Here is an 18,694-nt window from a genome sequence, read left to right as displayed (position 1 = left end):
ATAAAAAATAATAAAAATAAATCTTTAAAAAAAAAAAAAAAGGGAGATAGCCCCCACAAGATCACTAAATAAATAATATTTAACAGCTGATCAGAGGATAAACGACAACGGGTGGTTTGAGGCAGCCCTTTTAGGGAACTGAGACAATGCTGCGTCTCTGGACGCATTGATTTATTCATTTATTTTTCACTGTAAGAGGGTAACTGGCTTTGGGCTGTGTGTTTTCACAAGCATCAGCGTTCTGCTTGGTTTGCATTTGTCACTGGTGTTGCGGAACCAAGGGCAATGACAATCTGTATTCAGAGGTTCATGAGAATGGTTACACATATCAAGATGAAAAAAGGCCAGGAAATGGAAGGGAAAGAGCTTTTTTTTTTTTTTTGAAGTTTCTATCTTTACTGTTTCAAAAATAATAATAGGAGCATATACAAATCTTTCACTGTGCAAAAGCCAGAAAAGGCACAACATTTAAGGCCACAAGGAGTGTGGGAATGTAGGTAGAAGGTGTCGTCCGGAGGGGACCTGCCTGTGTCCTGCCTTGAGTCCCTAATATCAAATGTGGAGACCTCAGGGAAAACACAGAGGACCAATATGAGCAGGTGCACGGGGCAACATCTGGATTCTCCTGGAGGGGCCGGGGCTGGATACTGATGAGGCAGAAGGCTTTACAGGGGCTACTGCGACTGCTTGGCCCATCCTTGGTCCCTCCTGCCCAGGCCAGGGAAAATAGGAGCAAAACTGAAATTACACAGGACAGACGCCATCTCCTCTCTCCCTAAAGATGAGAGGAGATGCATGTTTTCCAGGGTTTCATTTCCTGCTTCGTCCTCCTCCTTCCTTTCTATTGTAAGGGATACACAGCCACTTCCAGGCATCAATGGTCTCTCTAAAGAACCTATGGTGGTGGTTTTTATCCCCTGGAGTGGTGGCTGAGGACACTGGAGGAATGCTACTTACTCAAGAGAGTGCTGGCCCACACATGGCCTTGTGTAGGCCAGGCAATCTACGAATTCTGCAAGGAGCGTGGCATTTTATGCGTGGTCTGAATGCTCCTTGTCCAGGAAGCTTCATTGTGCTTCTTTTTGAAAAACTAAGCAGATCTCTCTCTCTCTCTCTTTTTTTCAGGCTTGCATGACAGGTTTTTGTTATTGTTTTGGTTTGTTTAGTTTGTTTTAAAAGACGGCCTACCAGCTCTAGATTGGTCAGGCATGTGGGACCGTCGAAACCCACACTCGATTCTTTATTCATCATCTCATTCTATTTACTGAATGAAATCTGGAACCAAGGAGGATACAGCAGAGTGTGCAGCTAGCCTGGAAAGGCCGATCAGGATGCAGTGAGAGGATCCCAGGTCTGACATCAAGCTGTCTGAGTGTGTGATGGAAGACAGCAATGAGCTCCGTTTGGCAATGAGCGCTATTTCACTTTCGTTCCCCAAACAGCTCTTAAAAGATAGAAAAGAAACCCTGAAATGGGATGGTCCCAGAATGACAGACCTTATCAAATCTTTATAGTGTTTTGGCTTGTTTTTATAGCTGGAATGCCTTCCATAGTTTTATAAAGGTGTCACAGAAGTTAACATTCTACTCGGGCTTGACAGACAGTAACCAAGTCTTGCTTTGCCTAACTTTTGCAATGATACCCTCCTACCTTCCCAAGAGGCATTGGTCAGACAAATGGCAGATTGGTCAGACAAATGGCAGGTAGCATGCATGTCTGAACCACAGTCAAGAAGGAAGTAAGATAACCGCAAAAGAAAAAAGAGGCAGAGGAGTGGGTTTCCTGAATGAGGTGAGTAGAGGCTGTTTGAAGGACATGATGTTCTGAGGCAAGCCAGGCACAAGGACTCAGGGTAAGTGTCTGTTCTTGCACCTGCTGGCCCGTCTCAGGTGGAGCCCCAGCATGGAGATTATGAGTGGAACAGTTCAACAATCCTTTCCTTACAAGGTCTTCTGAGTGGAATCACTGAACAACCTGGCCATGGAGGTTCGCACAACAACACTGTTGCGAGTGTATGGGGGGGTACCACCTCACTTCCCTCATGTAGCTTCTGCTCAGTGCCAAGTGAACACTCCAGGGGTAGGGCCAGACAGAGTGACAGTTGTAGCCAAATGAATGGAGCTGAGAAGATGAAAGTATCAAGGATTTCCAATCCCTCAAAACAGACTCCTAAATACAGATCTGGTCTTGAAGATGCAAACCCAAGGCAAGGTTGCTGGAATATAAAACCTTCTTGGACTGTTGGAGAAAGAATGAGAGACAACTCGTTAGCATTGGGATATTTGAGAGAATAACCCAGGGCATTTCCATGAGTCGAGACCACACTGAGCTTTAGGCATGCACCTCCTTCATCGTGCTTGGCCTGGTGTTGCCCAGCAGGGAGGCAGAGCAGATTAAGGAAGCTCAGTGGCTTTTGCTCACTGGGTTGACCTCCTCTAGCAGGAGCAGGCAGCAAGTGTCATACCCTAACCTACACAACCACATGCATATCATTTTCCTTGGGGTCTTTAGACGGCTGACAAGCCAGGAAGTAACAGGTATCTGGTAGAGTGAGACTCTCAATTCCCTTTGCAAAGGTAGTTGTGTGGGTCACCGGGCCCAGGGAACCCCACGAGAGAAGAGCAACCAGAAACATCTCCTGGAAGCCAGCTCTGCCCATCCAGTCCTGCCTTTCCAAGGCACGGCCCCGTGTTTCTGCAGCTTCCGCTGGCTTCACTGGCATCCTTCTTTTTTTTGTTTTTCCACGCAGTCGGTGAGAAGATGAAGACAAAAGGCAGCAAGCCTCCAAAAGGTTCTGGAGGAGCAGCAGAGGCCGGGAGCACCTCTAGCCTTCAGTGTAGATGGAGGACAGCTGGCTAGGGCAGCGGTCCACAGTACTAATCTGCAAGAACGTGGCGTCTTCAGGCCCGCTGCGGAGTGACTCTCCGAAGAGACTCGAAGAAGCCGACGGCAAATCATACACTACAAGGAACACACAGAATGTCTGTTAACTCCAGGCATGCCACACCCACTCCGTGCATTGGGTAGTGATGTGATTCTGCAGGGACACCCCCCCACACACATACACACCCCTCACTCCCTGGGGGACTAAGGGGTAGCCTTATCCTTCAGGTGGTTTCTGTGTTCAGGCACTTCCAGTGGGGTGGGAGGCTTACTTGTGGGAAGCTGGCTAAAAATCAAACTCAGTGTAAACTACAGGCTCAGCAGAAGTAGAAGAGGAAAAGTGTTCTGCGGAGGGGTCAGTGTGACCTCCAGAAGGAGATCATGTCAAAGATGGAGTCACAAAGAGAAGGAGGAGACTGTCACAGGAGGAGTAGGCCAAGAACATTCCAGAAGGAGGAACCAGAGCCAAGAGCCAGACAGAGCCAGAGGGCTCTGTGAAAGCTCAGGTGAGGACCAAGCGAGGAGAAAACTCTGCAAGAGCAGCTCTGTGGAGTTGGATGAGATGTCACATGCAGGGGACCATGAATGCATGGAAACTACTTGAGATATCTGAGCAGCAAAAGGATGGACGCCATCCTTCGTTTTCCCAAGCACACGCTCATGCCAGAATGGATTGCAGGAAGCAGGATTGCAGCAAGCAGCTTACTGGAAGGTCATGGTCTAGGAGCAATAGCACCTGAACTAGGGTGGTAGAGGTGGGTTGAGAAAAGGTGATGAGAGTTTTTGGGGGTGGTTCAAGAGCATCTGGGGAGGTCAGGTGCTGGGTCCAACCACAGGAAATCTATCTGCGTCTGTCCCTCCTGCCAGCTGGCCCGAGTTCCCAAGTCATCGTCATCTAACACACCTGTAATGCCCGAATGAGTTGAGAAGGCTCTGTGGAAAACATCGAAACCAGCCTGGCCCATGGACGTGGGGACCAGGCAGTCCTCGAAGGAAGGCACTGCACTGCAGGAGCTGACGGGCGGCCCGGTTCTCTGTGAGTCAGGGTAGTGTGGAGGACATAAGGTTTGCAGCTGTCCATAAAACCCTGCAAGGCACAACATGGTACTGAGCTATGGCATGACACAGGTCCCATCCAGTGAGAACCGCATTCAGCCTGGTTTATCAAGACCATCTTTAGCTTTTGGTTTAAAATATTTTTTTGAAAGTATGTGTGTGTGTGTGAGAGAGAGAGAGAGACAGACAGACAGACAGACAGACAGAGACAGAGAGAGAGAGAGAGTGCTTCCATCCACTGGTTTACTTCCCAAATGACTACAATGACTGGGGCTGTGCCTAAAACCCGAAGCCAGGAGTTTCATCCAGATCTCCCAGGCAGGGAGCTGAATCAGAAATGGAGTAGATGGGACACAATTTAGTGCCCATATGGGATTCCCAGCAGTACAGGTCATGGCTTTACCAACAAGCCTAAAGCTCTGGTCTCCCGCTTTTAGCTTTTCAAGTCTCTTGTCAAGTCTTCCAAACCTTTGAGGGTTCTTCTACTTTTGAAGGATTTCCAAAGCTTACAGGCTAAAGTTGTTTTTATTTCATGCCCTAGTACTTGAGCAGTTGGGTTCTGCACTTAACTCTGAACTGTATGTGCCTGAAGGGGACGTTTCTTCCTCCCACCAAATTTGAAATTCTTTTTTCCCCCTAACTTGTTTCAGTCTAGAGTCTGTCCTCACAATTGTTAAGAACTTGCACAATGTTCTTAGACCCATCCATTCTTCTTTGTAATGGGTAAACGTGAACCCATTTATTCACTGCATGGAACAGGTGCATGCTATCACAAGATGGATGTACTACAATTTGCTCAGCTATTATTATTGCTGACCACTGTGACAAATGGGAAGACTCAAAGTGGATAAATAATTTAAAGAAATCTGAAGGAAGATTTCCATGACACAGAAAAAGAATAGTCTCTGAAAAGAAAGACCAAGAATTTCATAACCTAATTTCACCTGTCATCTTCTATTTTGTCTCACTCAACAGTTTTTGTTGCTGTCCTATCCAAGATACCTTCCCCATACTCAGCTCCTTTAAGTCAATGGATTTATCATTTGGTGGCATCTATTTCCTTAACTGGAAATTGCAAATGTTATTGTCCACGTCCCAGGACTACTGGGAAGATTGAGTCACTGGATAAAAATATTCATTTTTTAAAGTTTTTTTTACTTATCTTTTTTCAAAGTTTATAAGACACAGAGCTCTTCCACTTGAGAATTCACTCCACATATGTGCCCAACAGCTAGGGCTGGGCCAGGCCAGAGCCAGGAGTGTGGAATTTCATCTAGGTCTCCCAGATGGGTAGCAGTGACTCCGGCACACGGACCAGCATTTGCTGCCTTTCCAGTGTTTCCTTCCAGCAAGAGTTGTAACTTGTAGCAAACAGAATACAAGGCATTTGGAAAGCAACTGGACAACCTGTCGCTACACACTTAACAGTACCCTGATTCCTGGAGTTGGGGTTACACTTCTTAAGAAGGTTTCCTAAGCGTATATTCTGAGGAACATATGAAATGCTGCCTAGAGACCACATTAGACCACAAAAGGGTTAAATGGACAATCATAGGAGACAGTTCAATGATAGCATGGTACTTACATGACACAGACAATAGACAGCCATTAAGACAATGCTTAGGAGTTTTTAAGAATACAGAGACACTGTTACACAATTAAAGGGAGAAAATTAAAAACAAAATGAACGTAAAGACTAGGCTCAACTAACCAGAAGCCTATATGTAAGATAGAGATGGCAAGACACCAAGTCTATGGTTATTTCTGTACACCTTTCATTTTTTTCTTTTTTGCCTTTATGTTTTTTTGAAATTTAACAGTGGCGAAAAGCAAGTGAAGGCAGATTTCCTAAGTTCAACTGTTAGCTCCAACCACTTCCTAACTAGATGGTTACACTCAGTTTCTTGGTCACTCGGTTTTCTAACTTGCAAAATAGGTGCAATAGTAGCAAATGCATCGATCTCATTAACCTTAATGATGATTAAATGAACTAACGTTTACATATCACATAGTGTGAGGATATTGTTGTGTAATTCTTATAAATCATATGCTTGATAGCAATTTGCGTGACAACTTTGTTAAATAAAAGTGAAGCTTTTAAAAAATAACAATGTAGTGCTAAAAATCAAATAGGATCTATAAACAGTATAAAAGGCAATATCTACATCCTTCTAACAAATGTCAGAACATAACAGGCAGCACACGGCACACTCCAGGTCCTCAGTAAAGTGTTCCCTAACACTCTTATCCCTTTGGAGATTCAAGTTGGGTAACCTCTTCTGCAAGGCTTTGAGGTCATACACAAATTGGTACACATCCAGGTTTCTTCATTTACTCCAGTGGGAGCTCAAAAGAACAACAAGCTCGAGGCAGTTGGAATGTAGAGTTGTATGTTTAAGTGGTTTCTTGCACTGATTTTGACTTTGGGTACATGGTAACACGGCACATGAATATGGGGCATAAAGATCAGGAAAAATAATTACTATGAACCACTATCACAGGTCAGCATGTAGGGCTTCTCTCTGAAAAAAAAAAGATAATATCTGTTATCTGGAACAACCCTGGTTCCACTCACATGTGTTGCTCCTAAGTTTCCTGATAGCAGTTTACGGTGTAATATAGTCTTCCAAGAACAGTAGATATTTTTTCACTAAATTCCTACAACTCCCCACATAGCGACATTAATCATTAACGGACAATGATAGAGATTTCATTGATGTTTTGTGAAAACTAGTTCATTTTTCCATTCCGACTTTTTTTTTCCAGAAAGAGCAGAAATGTCACATGGCTTCCATCTATATTGGGTGTTGCAGTGTGTATAAGTATAAAAATTTGGTAAAATTCACTTGGTTCAAAATTAAACCCAACATTCTGGGTGTCCTTTCCTAGTCTGGTTTTGAGCAAGTGAAGAAGTAGACTGTAATTTTTGCCTTTGGGTATTTTGGCTGCCACAGGAAACTGTCAAAACCAGAATGCCCCCACAAGCATGTTTTATCACCCTAACAGCCAACTCAAGAAAAGAAAATCCTCTTTATTAAATCCCTCACTCCAAGTTGCCAGTTATTGGAGACGCCAACTGCGCCCATGTGGATGGCTGTGGCCACTCAAATCAGTTTTAACATTTCCATAAAACGAATAAAAAAATTTAATACTTCCACCATGAAGATATTACAACACACACAGACCCAAGGGAAACCCAATTTAATTTCTGATGAATGGCTTCTGTATTCCAAGGGTTGGATTTCATGTGACACATTTGGAAAAAAAACTCTACTTCTCGGACGCAAAGCAAAATGTTAACACATTTCATGGGCATAGAAGCTAAGAGGAGTGGTAAGGCCAGCCAACTTGTCAGTCAGTCAATAATAGCCACCTGGTGCTGGTTTGGATCTTATTGGAGAGATCAAAGAAATAGAGGGAAAAAACTCACTGTGGAGAGAGAATACTGCATTTTCAATAGCATAAGAACACACACATAAACATATACATGAGCAGTAAATGGTAGTGGCCACATTCAGTTCTAAGATTTGCCCCATTCCACTTTAGAAGCCATTTGACCTCTGAGAATGCTGGAAAGGAGAAATTTGTACATGAACTCATTCTACTTAAACTACTGCTCTGGAAAGTCAAGAAGAATCACCCCAAAATTTCAACCTGAAGGAAGGCTCATTTTTTAACTTCTAAACACAATTTCCTTCTAAAAACTGTTTTTTTCCAGTCATAAAAACATTTGGGGCTAGAGTAGAAGATGTACATAATTCATAAGCAAAGACAGGAAATATTACTTCTAGGATTCAGAAATGTCCAAGATCCAGATGCACAAAACTAGATACAAAATCTTACATCCTGTCTTCTCCCTTATGTAATCTATGCGTTTCTTCATATATCATCGGTTCTTAAAAGTATTTGTCTTAGTTAAATGAGGGCACTGATGGCTATGAGCATAGGATTCATTCAAGAGTTCAGAGTTACTCTTGCTGCTAGGTAAGGTAGCTTCATGATGCTGGGTGTGGATTTCCTTACCAAAATGGAAGGGAGTAAGCTAACCCAGCAGAGAAGGGATTTACACAATCAGGTGTGACCAGGGAACATTCTGCAGTGTACTGCTGTTGCATTGAACTACTCTGTGATGATTGCATGTTCTCTACCTGTGCTGTGAAAAACAAGAGCTTGGGGTATGCTTACTGAGCACTTGAAATGTGGCTAGTGCAAATGAAAAAAAAAAAAACAGACTTAATTTTACTCAACTTTAACTCATTAAATAGCCACCCACATGTGGCTCATGGGTACTGCATGAGATGGAGCAGGTCTAGAACAATCTGGATTCCCAGGGTTAGTTACTTGGTTTATGTTTTGGTTAAATTTCTGGGAAAAAAACCCCACATAACTAAGAATTCCATCTAAATGATTTTTTTTAAACTCATGGCCTTCAAGATGCAAAGCAGTATCATAAATTATTTATTCCCACTTAAAGGTATATACTACTTCAATCTTCGAGAGAAGGACCAAGTACAAACACATCAGTAAACAATAGTCACTCCCAACCCTTGAAAGACAGAATGTTTTTAAAGGTTTAACCTGCCAGGGCCTATCAGCCTTCCTGGAGAAACTGCTTTTCCTCTTGGAAGTGGCGGAAGTAGGATACATGTCACCATCCATGTGCTTCAGAGTACAGGCCTAGTTCACTGAGTGCACTGGGAGTGGTGACATGCCCAAGACATCTCCACTGTTTGTACTTCCTGGTGGTGTCAATAGACAAGGCTCTACCTAGCTGTGTATATGCAAAGAGGGATATAAATAATATCAACCTGTGCCTTGTCATGGTACTAAGTCAAGAACTGGGCGCTTAGGAATTGTTGATGTCGTTGACAGCTTCACACAATCAAATGCTTTTTCTCTGTTCATACGGGGCTATCGAAATACCACCTAATTCTAGGCACCAGGAAAATAAAACAAAAGCAAAAACCGATAACTTGTCAGAATTGAGACACCATTCAGAATTGAGACTGATCTTCAGCTCAGATCATAACATGAACACACAGCTCCAGAGAGCTCACGTGTGGCAAAACCACTGCTCCTCTTAAGGTGTGACCTACTTAGGCTTAGAAGGGTCCTCTGTGAAGTCCCTCACATGACAGCATTGGGGGCAATCACTCCAAGACCCCTTTACAGCTTCATATGGGAAAACCCTTCAGTTTCTGTGGGGTCAAACTATCAATTCAAGGATCTAGGCTCTGTACTTTAGTCTTTCAATCATTCCTCAAACCTCAAGAGTGAACATTGACTAATGTACTAATAGCTTGCCTTTGCTGCTATTATATTTTTTTTGTAAATGGATGGTCCTTATTTGCAAATCCTGGTAAGGTAGCCACAAAGATGAAAGAGGAGTGGTAGGGACTATACAGTGTAATGTGCAGAGTATATGTCTAATGCTTGGTTCACAGTCAATGTTACTTATCATTTTTCCTTTCCTAATCTTCACAAGCTTTTCGTGTCTATACTTTCACTCACTCAAGAACAATTTATTAAGCATTTAATCAAGAGCTAATGGCAGAGTGGTAAATAAAACACAGCTCAGCCTTTGTTACAGCTTACATTTCCGTGTAAGCTAAACGTTTCAGAGGGAAAAAAATAGACACAGAAGTGACAAATCAAGTATTACACGTGACAACAGAAAGGAAATTTTCCTTAATGGATACAAAAGATATGCAGGTTTTATCACTGGCATGCACTGGAGACAGGAAGAATGAACAGCCAACAAAGGGGTGGTGACTACAGCTTTTCCTGCCTGACATTATCCCACCACGCAAGGTGCAACAGTGAGGTCTCCTCACAGTTCTGCCAAGGACCAGCCCTGGCAGAACAGTTTCTGCAAGTGGCGCTAAACAGTGGAAGGAGAATGAACAGATATTCGAGGTGGAGGCAGTGCTGGCAGCCCCTCCACTTCTCGGTGGTAAGGCTGTTTGCCAGCCAAGTGGAAGGAAGAATGTATATTTAGGGCTTTGCGACTCACATTCGTTTTCCACAGTGACTATAATTTTGTGGGTTACTTTAGGAAGTGTCAAGTTTTTTTGCCTCCATCGTATGAATACTGCATATGCAGGGACAGGGCCGAGCCCAAGTGTGGAGTAAACGGACTGGAAGCAGAGCTGCATAGATGACAGACAGACAAGAGTATGAATCAAAGAGGTCAGGCTTCCTTTGCTGCCTAAGAATTCCTGTCCTCTGGGGCTCTGTGGAGTCCCCTCTCCTACTTTCTGGGGACACCTGAGTGGTCCCTTTAGATACGTTCTCTGATCTGTGACAGAAATCAATAAGGAATAAAATATTGATAAGTCTCCCGTGAAGTTCTTAAAGGGCAGCAAACTACAGTCTTTGAAATCACTTCTTCCCAGTCACCTTCTTCGTGTTTATAGTTAATGCAGAATAGTATCCACTGTCTGCATACACAGCAGCTTAGCGTTAGCACAATGCAGACACAGCTTCTCAATAGCCATCGGATGCTTCCATCTCTCATGTACATCGTTCAAACCATGCTTTCGCTTCACCGATGAAGAAATGAAAGTAGACCTGCTGCATACTTCGCCATTATCACCAATAACTGTTCACACAATACCAACTCAAAAGTGAAAATCTTTAATCATTTCAATCTCTCTAAATACTCATAGAGTTGGAGTTCTTTGTGAATGTACCACTCGTTTTATAGAACATGGGCAGTAGGATAAAAACTGTGATTGTGATCTCCTAAATCAAGATTTTTTTTCATTTTTAATTAGAAAGTATTCATTTAAGAGGAAGGAAGAGAGAGAGAGAGAGCTATCATCTGCTAGTTCACCAGTGCTGTCCCCAGAGGCTTACAGTAGATGTGCCTGGTCTATATTGAAGCCAGAACTCAGTCTGGGTCTCTTAAGTGGATGATAGGGATCCAGGTACTCAAGTCAGCACTACTGCCTCCAAGCGTCTGTTTTAACAGCAACCTGGAATCAGAAGGCCAACTCCAAGTCAGCAGAGCCAACCAGGTGCTGGAATATGGGACTACCACATCCTCACTGGCTGGCCCGGCACAGCTTTTCCACCAGCATTCCCTTGCTTTAGCATTTTCATAGGAAGTTTGGGTCAGCGTTCCTCCCAAGTCCCTCAGGATTCTAGCATAAAGAAGGAAAGGAGCTAATACTTTATTTACATTGTTCAGGCTGTTTTACATGGAGATTCTCCAGTCCTCAAAAAACAGTTTAATTAAGCAGTAATGTCTCCAGTTTACAAAGAAATAGTGAAATTGAATTTACTTATCCAAAATTCTCAGAGCTACCAAATTTGAAAAGCAGGACCTAAATCTTGCCTATTTTAATTACAAAATTCATATAGATCCTTCCTCTCACCCCTCCCCAGCCCTTGCCCCATCCCAATCGGGTCTTGGGTTCATGAAGACTTCAACGCAATCCTGTTATTTTTTTTTTGAGGACCTCAGTTGTAAGACGATAAGCAAAGTTCTTTCATACCAGATCAACATTTTCCAAGAATAGTCTTTCTCCTTTGAAGGTGGGGGTGGAGGGTATTGAGTTAATTAGCAACTATGGCAAAATTATTTAACCGCTAAAAAATTCGAAAAACTCTCAAGAGTTGAAACAGGAATTTCTTACAGCTGATGATCTGATTCAGCCACTATTCAATGAGCAACTTGGATCTGAATTTGAATCTTGCATGAGTCATGAATCAGCTGAGTTATATGATAAATGACTTTCTTGCACTTCATTTTCTCTGCAAATAATAGCTGCTTTACAGGATTATGGAAAACATTAAATTTACAACGTTTATGAAATCATTAAGTGCAGTTCCTGGTACACAGAAGTACATGGTAGCAATTATATGACCATGAAATAAGTTTAGAAATATTTACAAGTTTTATGTTACACATAATCAGTTCAGCACTTCTTTTCTCCTATAACTAACCACCCTTACGTATAAAAGGATACTGCTTGCAAAGTGCAAATCTCCATGACTGGGTTGTTACTTCTGCCTTGACACATGCTCTTTATCTTTTTTTTCCCCCCTTCTATTTGTATGTGTGAATTTGACAAGTGGAAAGATACATAGCATGAGATGGAGTATTCTCCCATCAACTGGACCAGTTCCTCAAATATTCACAAAACCCAGGGCTGTCTCAGGGGCTGAATCCAGGGTCCAGGAGTTCACCCCAGGTCTCCCACGTGGGTCACAGGGATCTGACTCCTGAAGCTGCCACCTCCCAGCATCCACACTGGCGGGAAGCTGGGAGCTGAGATGGAGCCGGGGCTTGAAGTCCAGCATTCTGACGTAAGATGTGAGAGTCCCACAGACTGTCTTTATCCCTAGGCTGAACAATCACCCCTGCTCCTGATCTTGGCCATCAACACCATCCCAGTCTTCCTCTGAGCTTGAATTCTGCTAAGCTTTCTTCCTGGAAGAGGAGGAGATGTTGACTCTTTATTTAATAGAGGCTATTCACATGGGGGGAAGCTGGAGCAACTGCTTACAGTGTTAGGGAGGCAGAATTTTCTTCAGGCTGAGACTAGACCAGCATGCAAAGTACTTGAGATATTTATGCCTGGCATTTAAGCAACTCCTCCACTAAGAGAGAAGAAAATAATGCAAATAATAACTCTTAAAATTGCCCTTGGGTCCATTCCCATTGAAGCAAAACTCCAATGAGAGAGGCTTCAAAAGTTGACTGTAGGAGCAATTGTTTGGTTTGTTTAGTCTTGCACTTTTGGTGAGAAATGCGCAGCAGATCTGGAGAAGGAAGAACCTTGTGCACCTCCTGCTGGCAGCCTGTGGTCTACGGGGAGACATCTCTAACTGCTGAGCATGCTCGCACTGGACCCTCATGGTGCCTCACCTGGTCTGTGGCAGCTGGGGACGTCAGAGATCAGTGAGAGCCATCATCTAGCCCTAGGGTTTATCGACCTATACCCATGGGCAGGTGAAAAAAAAAGCGGGGAGGGCGTCTGGTTTTGAGATGTATAGAGGGCTTAGACAACAGAATGGAATTAACCATCGCACGCTGTTGAAAGGGACTATGACGCAATGAACAATGCAGCAGTAGGAGGAAGGTACATGTAACATACTCTTGGTTAAAAGATGTGATCAATTTTCACTTAAATATGCCCAAACAACTCCAAATTCTAGTACAAGGGGACCTAGGGCTTCCCAATTCTCATAACGTGAAGCTGCCAGAGTAAGCCAACTGCAATGCATTTTAGTAATGTCCACGTGTGGATAGACACAGTTGTAATAAAACTGTTCTGTGAAGCCTGATGATGCTGAGAAAACCTATTTGGAATCAAATCCCCGGTGCTTAGGACTTGCCATTCTCCCTCCATCACTTACTGCCCACTCCCTAGGACCCCAAAACTCCTGCACGCAGAACAGATGTCAATGAAGGCCCAACATTTCGTACCTGACAGTGGGGAGAGGCAATCCTGTCCACCTTGTCAAGGTCATCAAGAATGAGTTGGGATTTTTTTATTTTCTTATGTGAGAACCACTTGTCACCAGCACATGTATTATCTGTATTGGGTGGCTTTAAGTATCAAATAAAATAGTACATGTAAGAACACTGGATTCATAGTCAAATCAACTGAAAATCCTACATCCCGTGGTCTCATTACGAGCCCCACATTACTTTCATCACATTTTCTCCGAATATAAAGATAAGATCTGTCTACGATTGCCTCGGCTTTCTTCCCACGAAGCTCATGGGTGACCTGTGATGCGGAGACGCCTGGATACAAAGCAGGGTAAGGGAAGTGTGGCAAGGCGTGAATCCTGTCTGTACGTGCAAACTTCTGACCCAGGAGAAGACTCTGAGCGAGATCTAAAGGGATGCTACAGGAAACACTCTGCCACCATTCCCTCAGCCTCCCCCGACATCTAGGCAGGTTCTTGATGCATTTTAAGTCATGTTTGTACCTGCAGCACTTCCCCCAAGAAGCGGGAGAGAAAGAAGCTGCAATGTTACTTACACTTTTGGTCATAGGTAAAACTGCTTTTCTTTGGAGCATCTCTGACAGAGGTACCGTGAAAGGCAGCGCTGGGTCCTCTAGGCCAATGAGTTTCAGAAATGTTTTATTTCATTAATAATAATAATAATACATATTATGGGACGCCGTGTGACTTAGTTTTTTCCACTTTTTGCATGCAGAGGCCAGTAATGATGATGAAAGTGGGTACCACCACTCTCACTTGCACCAGGCGGATCACGCCAAGTGTTACGGCAGACCCAGATAATCAGAATCCCTGGAGAGACGCCAGGAAATCTGAGTTTTACAGGTTTCTGATGCTGAAGTTAGAGAGGGTCTTAAAGCATCCTTAGGTGATTATTGAGTATCTAAAGCTTCTCCAAAGTCCACAGAAGAAAGCAAAATAACTCCGCTTTAACTCGAAATGGGGAGGGAGAGTGCTTTGCGTGGGCCTCGTTGGCCATTGGGCTTGCTTGCTCCTGACCTTTACGCTGGGACTTATGACTCTTGAAGATAAAGTGGTGACGAGAGATTAAACTGACCATGAAGTGCCCTCTCAGCAGGTATGGATCGAGAGATGGCCTGCCAGGCTCCCTGCCTCCATGCCCTTTTCTCCCACTTAAGTCCTTGGCAAAGGTGAGGTCATGGACGTCATTTGAATGACTCAGTTATCTTGGTCTCACTGATGACCCCATGCTGATCTTGTGGCCTTGACTTCTGCTCTCCAGCTGGAAGCCAACTGCCACAGTATATCCACTGCTCTGAGTGGGTGACCACTCGCTTCTCAGAATCCCAGCCTGTGATTAGACGAGCTTCCAGCACGAGCCCCTTCTCACGCTTCCCACAGAACTGATGACTCAATGGTCTCTGTTACAGGCTGTTCAGCTTTCTCTAAATCCATGGCCTAGAACATTAGGCTGGAAATAAGACTGCAGAAACCTATATAAGTGCATTTGACTTAGAGCAGATGCTACACTTGAGAAACTTAACAAATGTCACTGAATGCCCAAACCCTGTCACCACCTCCCATTGGGCCATCAGGAAATGTGGCTTTTTAACTTGTCAGACCTTGTAAATGCCGACTATGAATGTGGACAATCTAATTTCTGATTTGCAACATTTATTCCATCTATCCCGTCAGACGGTCTTCCCCCCACTGCCAATCAAGCGCTCCTATTCTGATGACAGTAAGGAGCCACAGGGCCATTTCTCTACTTCTTCTCATTGTGCCCTAAACTCCTTATTTGTAAATGTGTTTTAGGCACATCAAAATGTGGCAAATGCTACAGGGACCACACAAATGATACAATTCCATGCCCTACAGTCCATAAGGAATGGTCTCTGACTACTGATCTCAAAGGCTGTGCTTGCCTAAAAACACCACCAAAAACTAAGATCACATGTCTCGCACACACCACACAACACATGTGCACGCATACACACACACACTCATAATATTTAGCTCGGAAGAATCAGGGAGTTTGTTTAAAAATTTGCTTTGCTTTGGGATGTGTGACATGAGGTTGGGCTTGGTGAAGCAAGGCAAGCAGGAAGGAGTTAGTGGTCATACTTAAATGATCCAGAAAAATGGCTGAATATTTTTACTTCAATCCATTTGCATCTTGTAAGATCTCGTTCTCAAAGACCTTGCAAAAGAATGAAACGCAGGGGTTAGTCAGAACAGTCTGGTTAGAAGGGAAAGGCGAGGGGGTGGAATTCCTGTAATCAGAGGGAGTACTTCATACTTTTATGCAAACCAGTAAGAAATTCTAAGGGAACTGGGCTTTTTTTTTTTTTTTTTTGGTTGATGTTGTTGTTAAATGGTGCCGAGCCAAGATCATCTAAAAGGAGACACAGACCAAGACAGTTTTTGAGTTCGATCATCTTTTTGTTCTGTTTCACTGCCATCCGACCAATTACTCAGATGTTGGTGGTGTGTCGTCTCAAACATTTCCCTCTTTATTTTAAGGAAGCTTGCACCCCTAACTATTTACAGTTTGTTCTTTTAAGCCAGCAATTCCCCTCATAGTCAACACAGAAAATTCCAATATAAGAATCCCAAGATCATCACTAACACGCTCAGTGTGGAAGAGTCTAACCCAGCACTCCCCAGTGTAGAACCATAAGAAGGACGTCTAATTGATTTTTAAAGATTTCATTCATTAGAAACTACACTTCATAAGAGTCACATAAAAGAACATTTACTTCTAATGACTTGAAAAAATGTCATTAGCATCTCAAAAGCATCAAAATACTGAATAGTCATACACGTCTATAGGTATTTTGAAGTTAATTGACAGAGAAATACCATTCGCCAATGAATTAGCCAAGTCGGGATATTCCCTTCTCTTCAATAAATTCCTTGAGTTGCAATTAAGGAAACAAACTGTATGGTGAGAACAGTGCGACTTGACTGACTGACTGAAAGCGAAGAGGAACTACTTCATAAGATTATAGAAGCCCAAGCTATAGCTCTTGTCACTGAGTCTTGGTTATTCTTAAAAACTGCCTTTAGTGTGAAGCGAAACTATGACATGCTACTCAACCATAGCATGAACTACAGGACACATTGAAGCAAGTCACCAGTCTTGGCTATACAAACTGGCAACAATGAAAATGCTCTCATTCAGTGTGAGGCAGCAGGCGTTACAATGTGCTGCCTAGGGAGAGTGCAAACGGATATAACCTTTGTTTTAAAGAAACTGCTTAACCAACTGAATGCACACACCCATTATTTCAGCCGTTTCTCTTTTAGGAATACTTCCTGTGCAAGTGTGCAAAAAGGTATATATGTAGGAGTGTATCAAGGCAGACACATACGTGAGGATTCTTCAGATTCTTTAAAAAGTTTGTAAGAAATGTATACTATGTAGTTTTTACAAGTTGTCTATACCAAATAAATGTATCCTTTAATCCATTTTTTCACAAGCTTTTAGAAGTCTTTTTGTATATATACCTGAAGAGATTTCCTGTAGTATTGCAAGAAAAGTTTTTTAAAAATCCATTATCAAAATGAGCTTTTAAAAAAGTGGTGACAAATCCCTGAGTCCCATATAATTTTTTTTAAGATCTATTCATTTTTGTTGGAAAGTCAAATATACAGGGGAGGAGAGACAGAGATGAAGATCTTCCATCTGCTGACTCACTCCTGAAGTAGCCACTATAGCTGGAATTGAGCTGGTCCGAAGCTAGGAGCCAGGAGCTTCTTCTTGGTCTCCCACACAGGTACAAGTTCCCAAGCCTTTGGGCTGTCCTCTACTGCTCTCCCAGGCCACAAGCAGAGAAGTGGATGGGGAGTGGGGTTGCTGGGACATGAATTGGCACCCATATGGGATGCCAGTGTGTGCAAGGCGAGGACTTTAGCTACTAAGCTACTGCACTAGGTCCGTGTTTTTTTTTAAAAGGAGTACATCTGTGTATGTTGATCTGTGGAATCAGAAGTATGTATTTTGCTAAGTTAAAAACCAAGTCATCAAGCAAAATGTCAAATGTGCTGTGCACAACGGGAGGTTATTTTTCTATGGAACCTGCAGGTATACATACAGACATAAGGACTCAAATAACCTAAGCGCAGGTACTCAGCAATGACAATGCTTCTAGTGAACCAGTACCTTCTATGGCCTGGACAGTCCCTTTGATTCAAAGAGAGCTATTACCCTCGGCTGAGTCGAGAGAGTCCGAATCAGAGCATCACATGGCTTGCTCTCAGGATCCCACTTCAGCTCTGTCATTTGTCTCCATTCACCTTTCTAGTTTTCTCCATAACCCACTGTTCTCTTCCTTTATATCAGGTTGGGCAAGCCACAACCTTCTTTCCTGGTATCTTTTACTCTTAGCATGACCACGTGGTGAGTACGTAAGTTAATGCCTAAGGAACGCTTTGATAAGTGAAAAGGTTTTGAAGTCAGGGCTTTGCAGGTGTGGGAGAGCCCCAAGATACCTCCTCCAGGACTTGGTCACGGCTCACACCTTCACTACTAGACACACACTCCAGCTTTGTCTGGGGCATCCACTAACAATGATATGATATTGTACCTAACATGTAAGTGGGTCATTAGACCATCCTGGTGCCTCCACGAAGAAGTCTTAGGCTAATGGGCGAAGACAGTGGCTTTGGAAACTTGACTGTAAGCCACAGTTCTTCCAAGGGCTGGCTCCTCCAGTCTGAGAAGCCACAAGTAAAACTCCTCTTTTCTGTTTCCATTTATTCACCCAATACTTGTTAAGTACCACTGTGTGTGAGGCATTCTAGAAGCACACGCTCTTCATCCCAAGGAAACTTTAGTGTCAGTGACCGAGTCAATCATCTTACTACCCTTTCCGCTCTAACATGGCTCATTCATCTAGTGGCTTTCCTGTGCCCTTGCTTTCTGCATGATGCTTCTTTACATACACAGATTTTTCAGAGTTCGCTTGTTTCCATAACCAATCATTCCAACAGTGAGTCTAGTTGCCATAAGCATTTCACAACCTTCCCACGAATCCTAGCATGCTTAAATGCTGACTGCATCGCACATACACACCTTGAAATTTACCTTTTGTTTTTCAGAATTAGCACACTGTCAGAATTTATCAAGTACTACTTATGTAAAACTGTTCTTGGGGTAATTTCATAGTAATTAAGTATATGACAGTAATTAAGGATTTCTCTGAATCTAATCACCAATCCCTCGTACTATGTAAGCATTAATAACCTCGTGTCTGATACCGAAAATTATGCCTGATTATGACGGCTGCTGATAACATCAGAATCACAT

General features: G+C 43.1%; 1 protein-coding gene across 1 annotated transcript in view; it reads right to left on the bottom strand.

The window, feature by feature from the left end:
- Window positions 1-2,742: 2,742 nt before the first annotated feature.
- GLIS3 (GLIS family zinc finger 3) overlaps window positions 2,743-18,694 on the bottom strand; it is a 377,681-nt gene continuing 361,729 nt past the window's right edge. The window contains exons 9-10 of the mRNA XM_040988900.1: window positions 3,788-3,970; window positions 2,743-2,961 (exon numbers count right to left, since the gene is read on the bottom strand). Of these exons, the coding sequence (XP_040844834.1) occupies window positions 2,825-2,961; window positions 3,788-3,970 (320 nt within the window). The 3' untranslated portion in view covers window positions 2,743-2,824. The remainder of the gene's footprint in view (window positions 2,962-3,787; window positions 3,971-18,694) is intronic.

This window comes from Ochotona curzoniae, unplaced genomic scaffold, assembly GCF_017591425.1.
Source record: "Ochotona curzoniae isolate NIBS_2020 unplaced genomic scaffold, NIBS_Ocur_1.0 contig_50, whole genome shotgun sequence".
Classification (NCBI taxonomy): domain Eukaryota; kingdom Metazoa; phylum Chordata; class Mammalia; order Lagomorpha; family Ochotonidae; genus Ochotona; species Ochotona curzoniae.
Note: the sequence above shows the minus strand (reverse complement) of the source record. Positions and strands in the feature narration are given on the sequence as shown.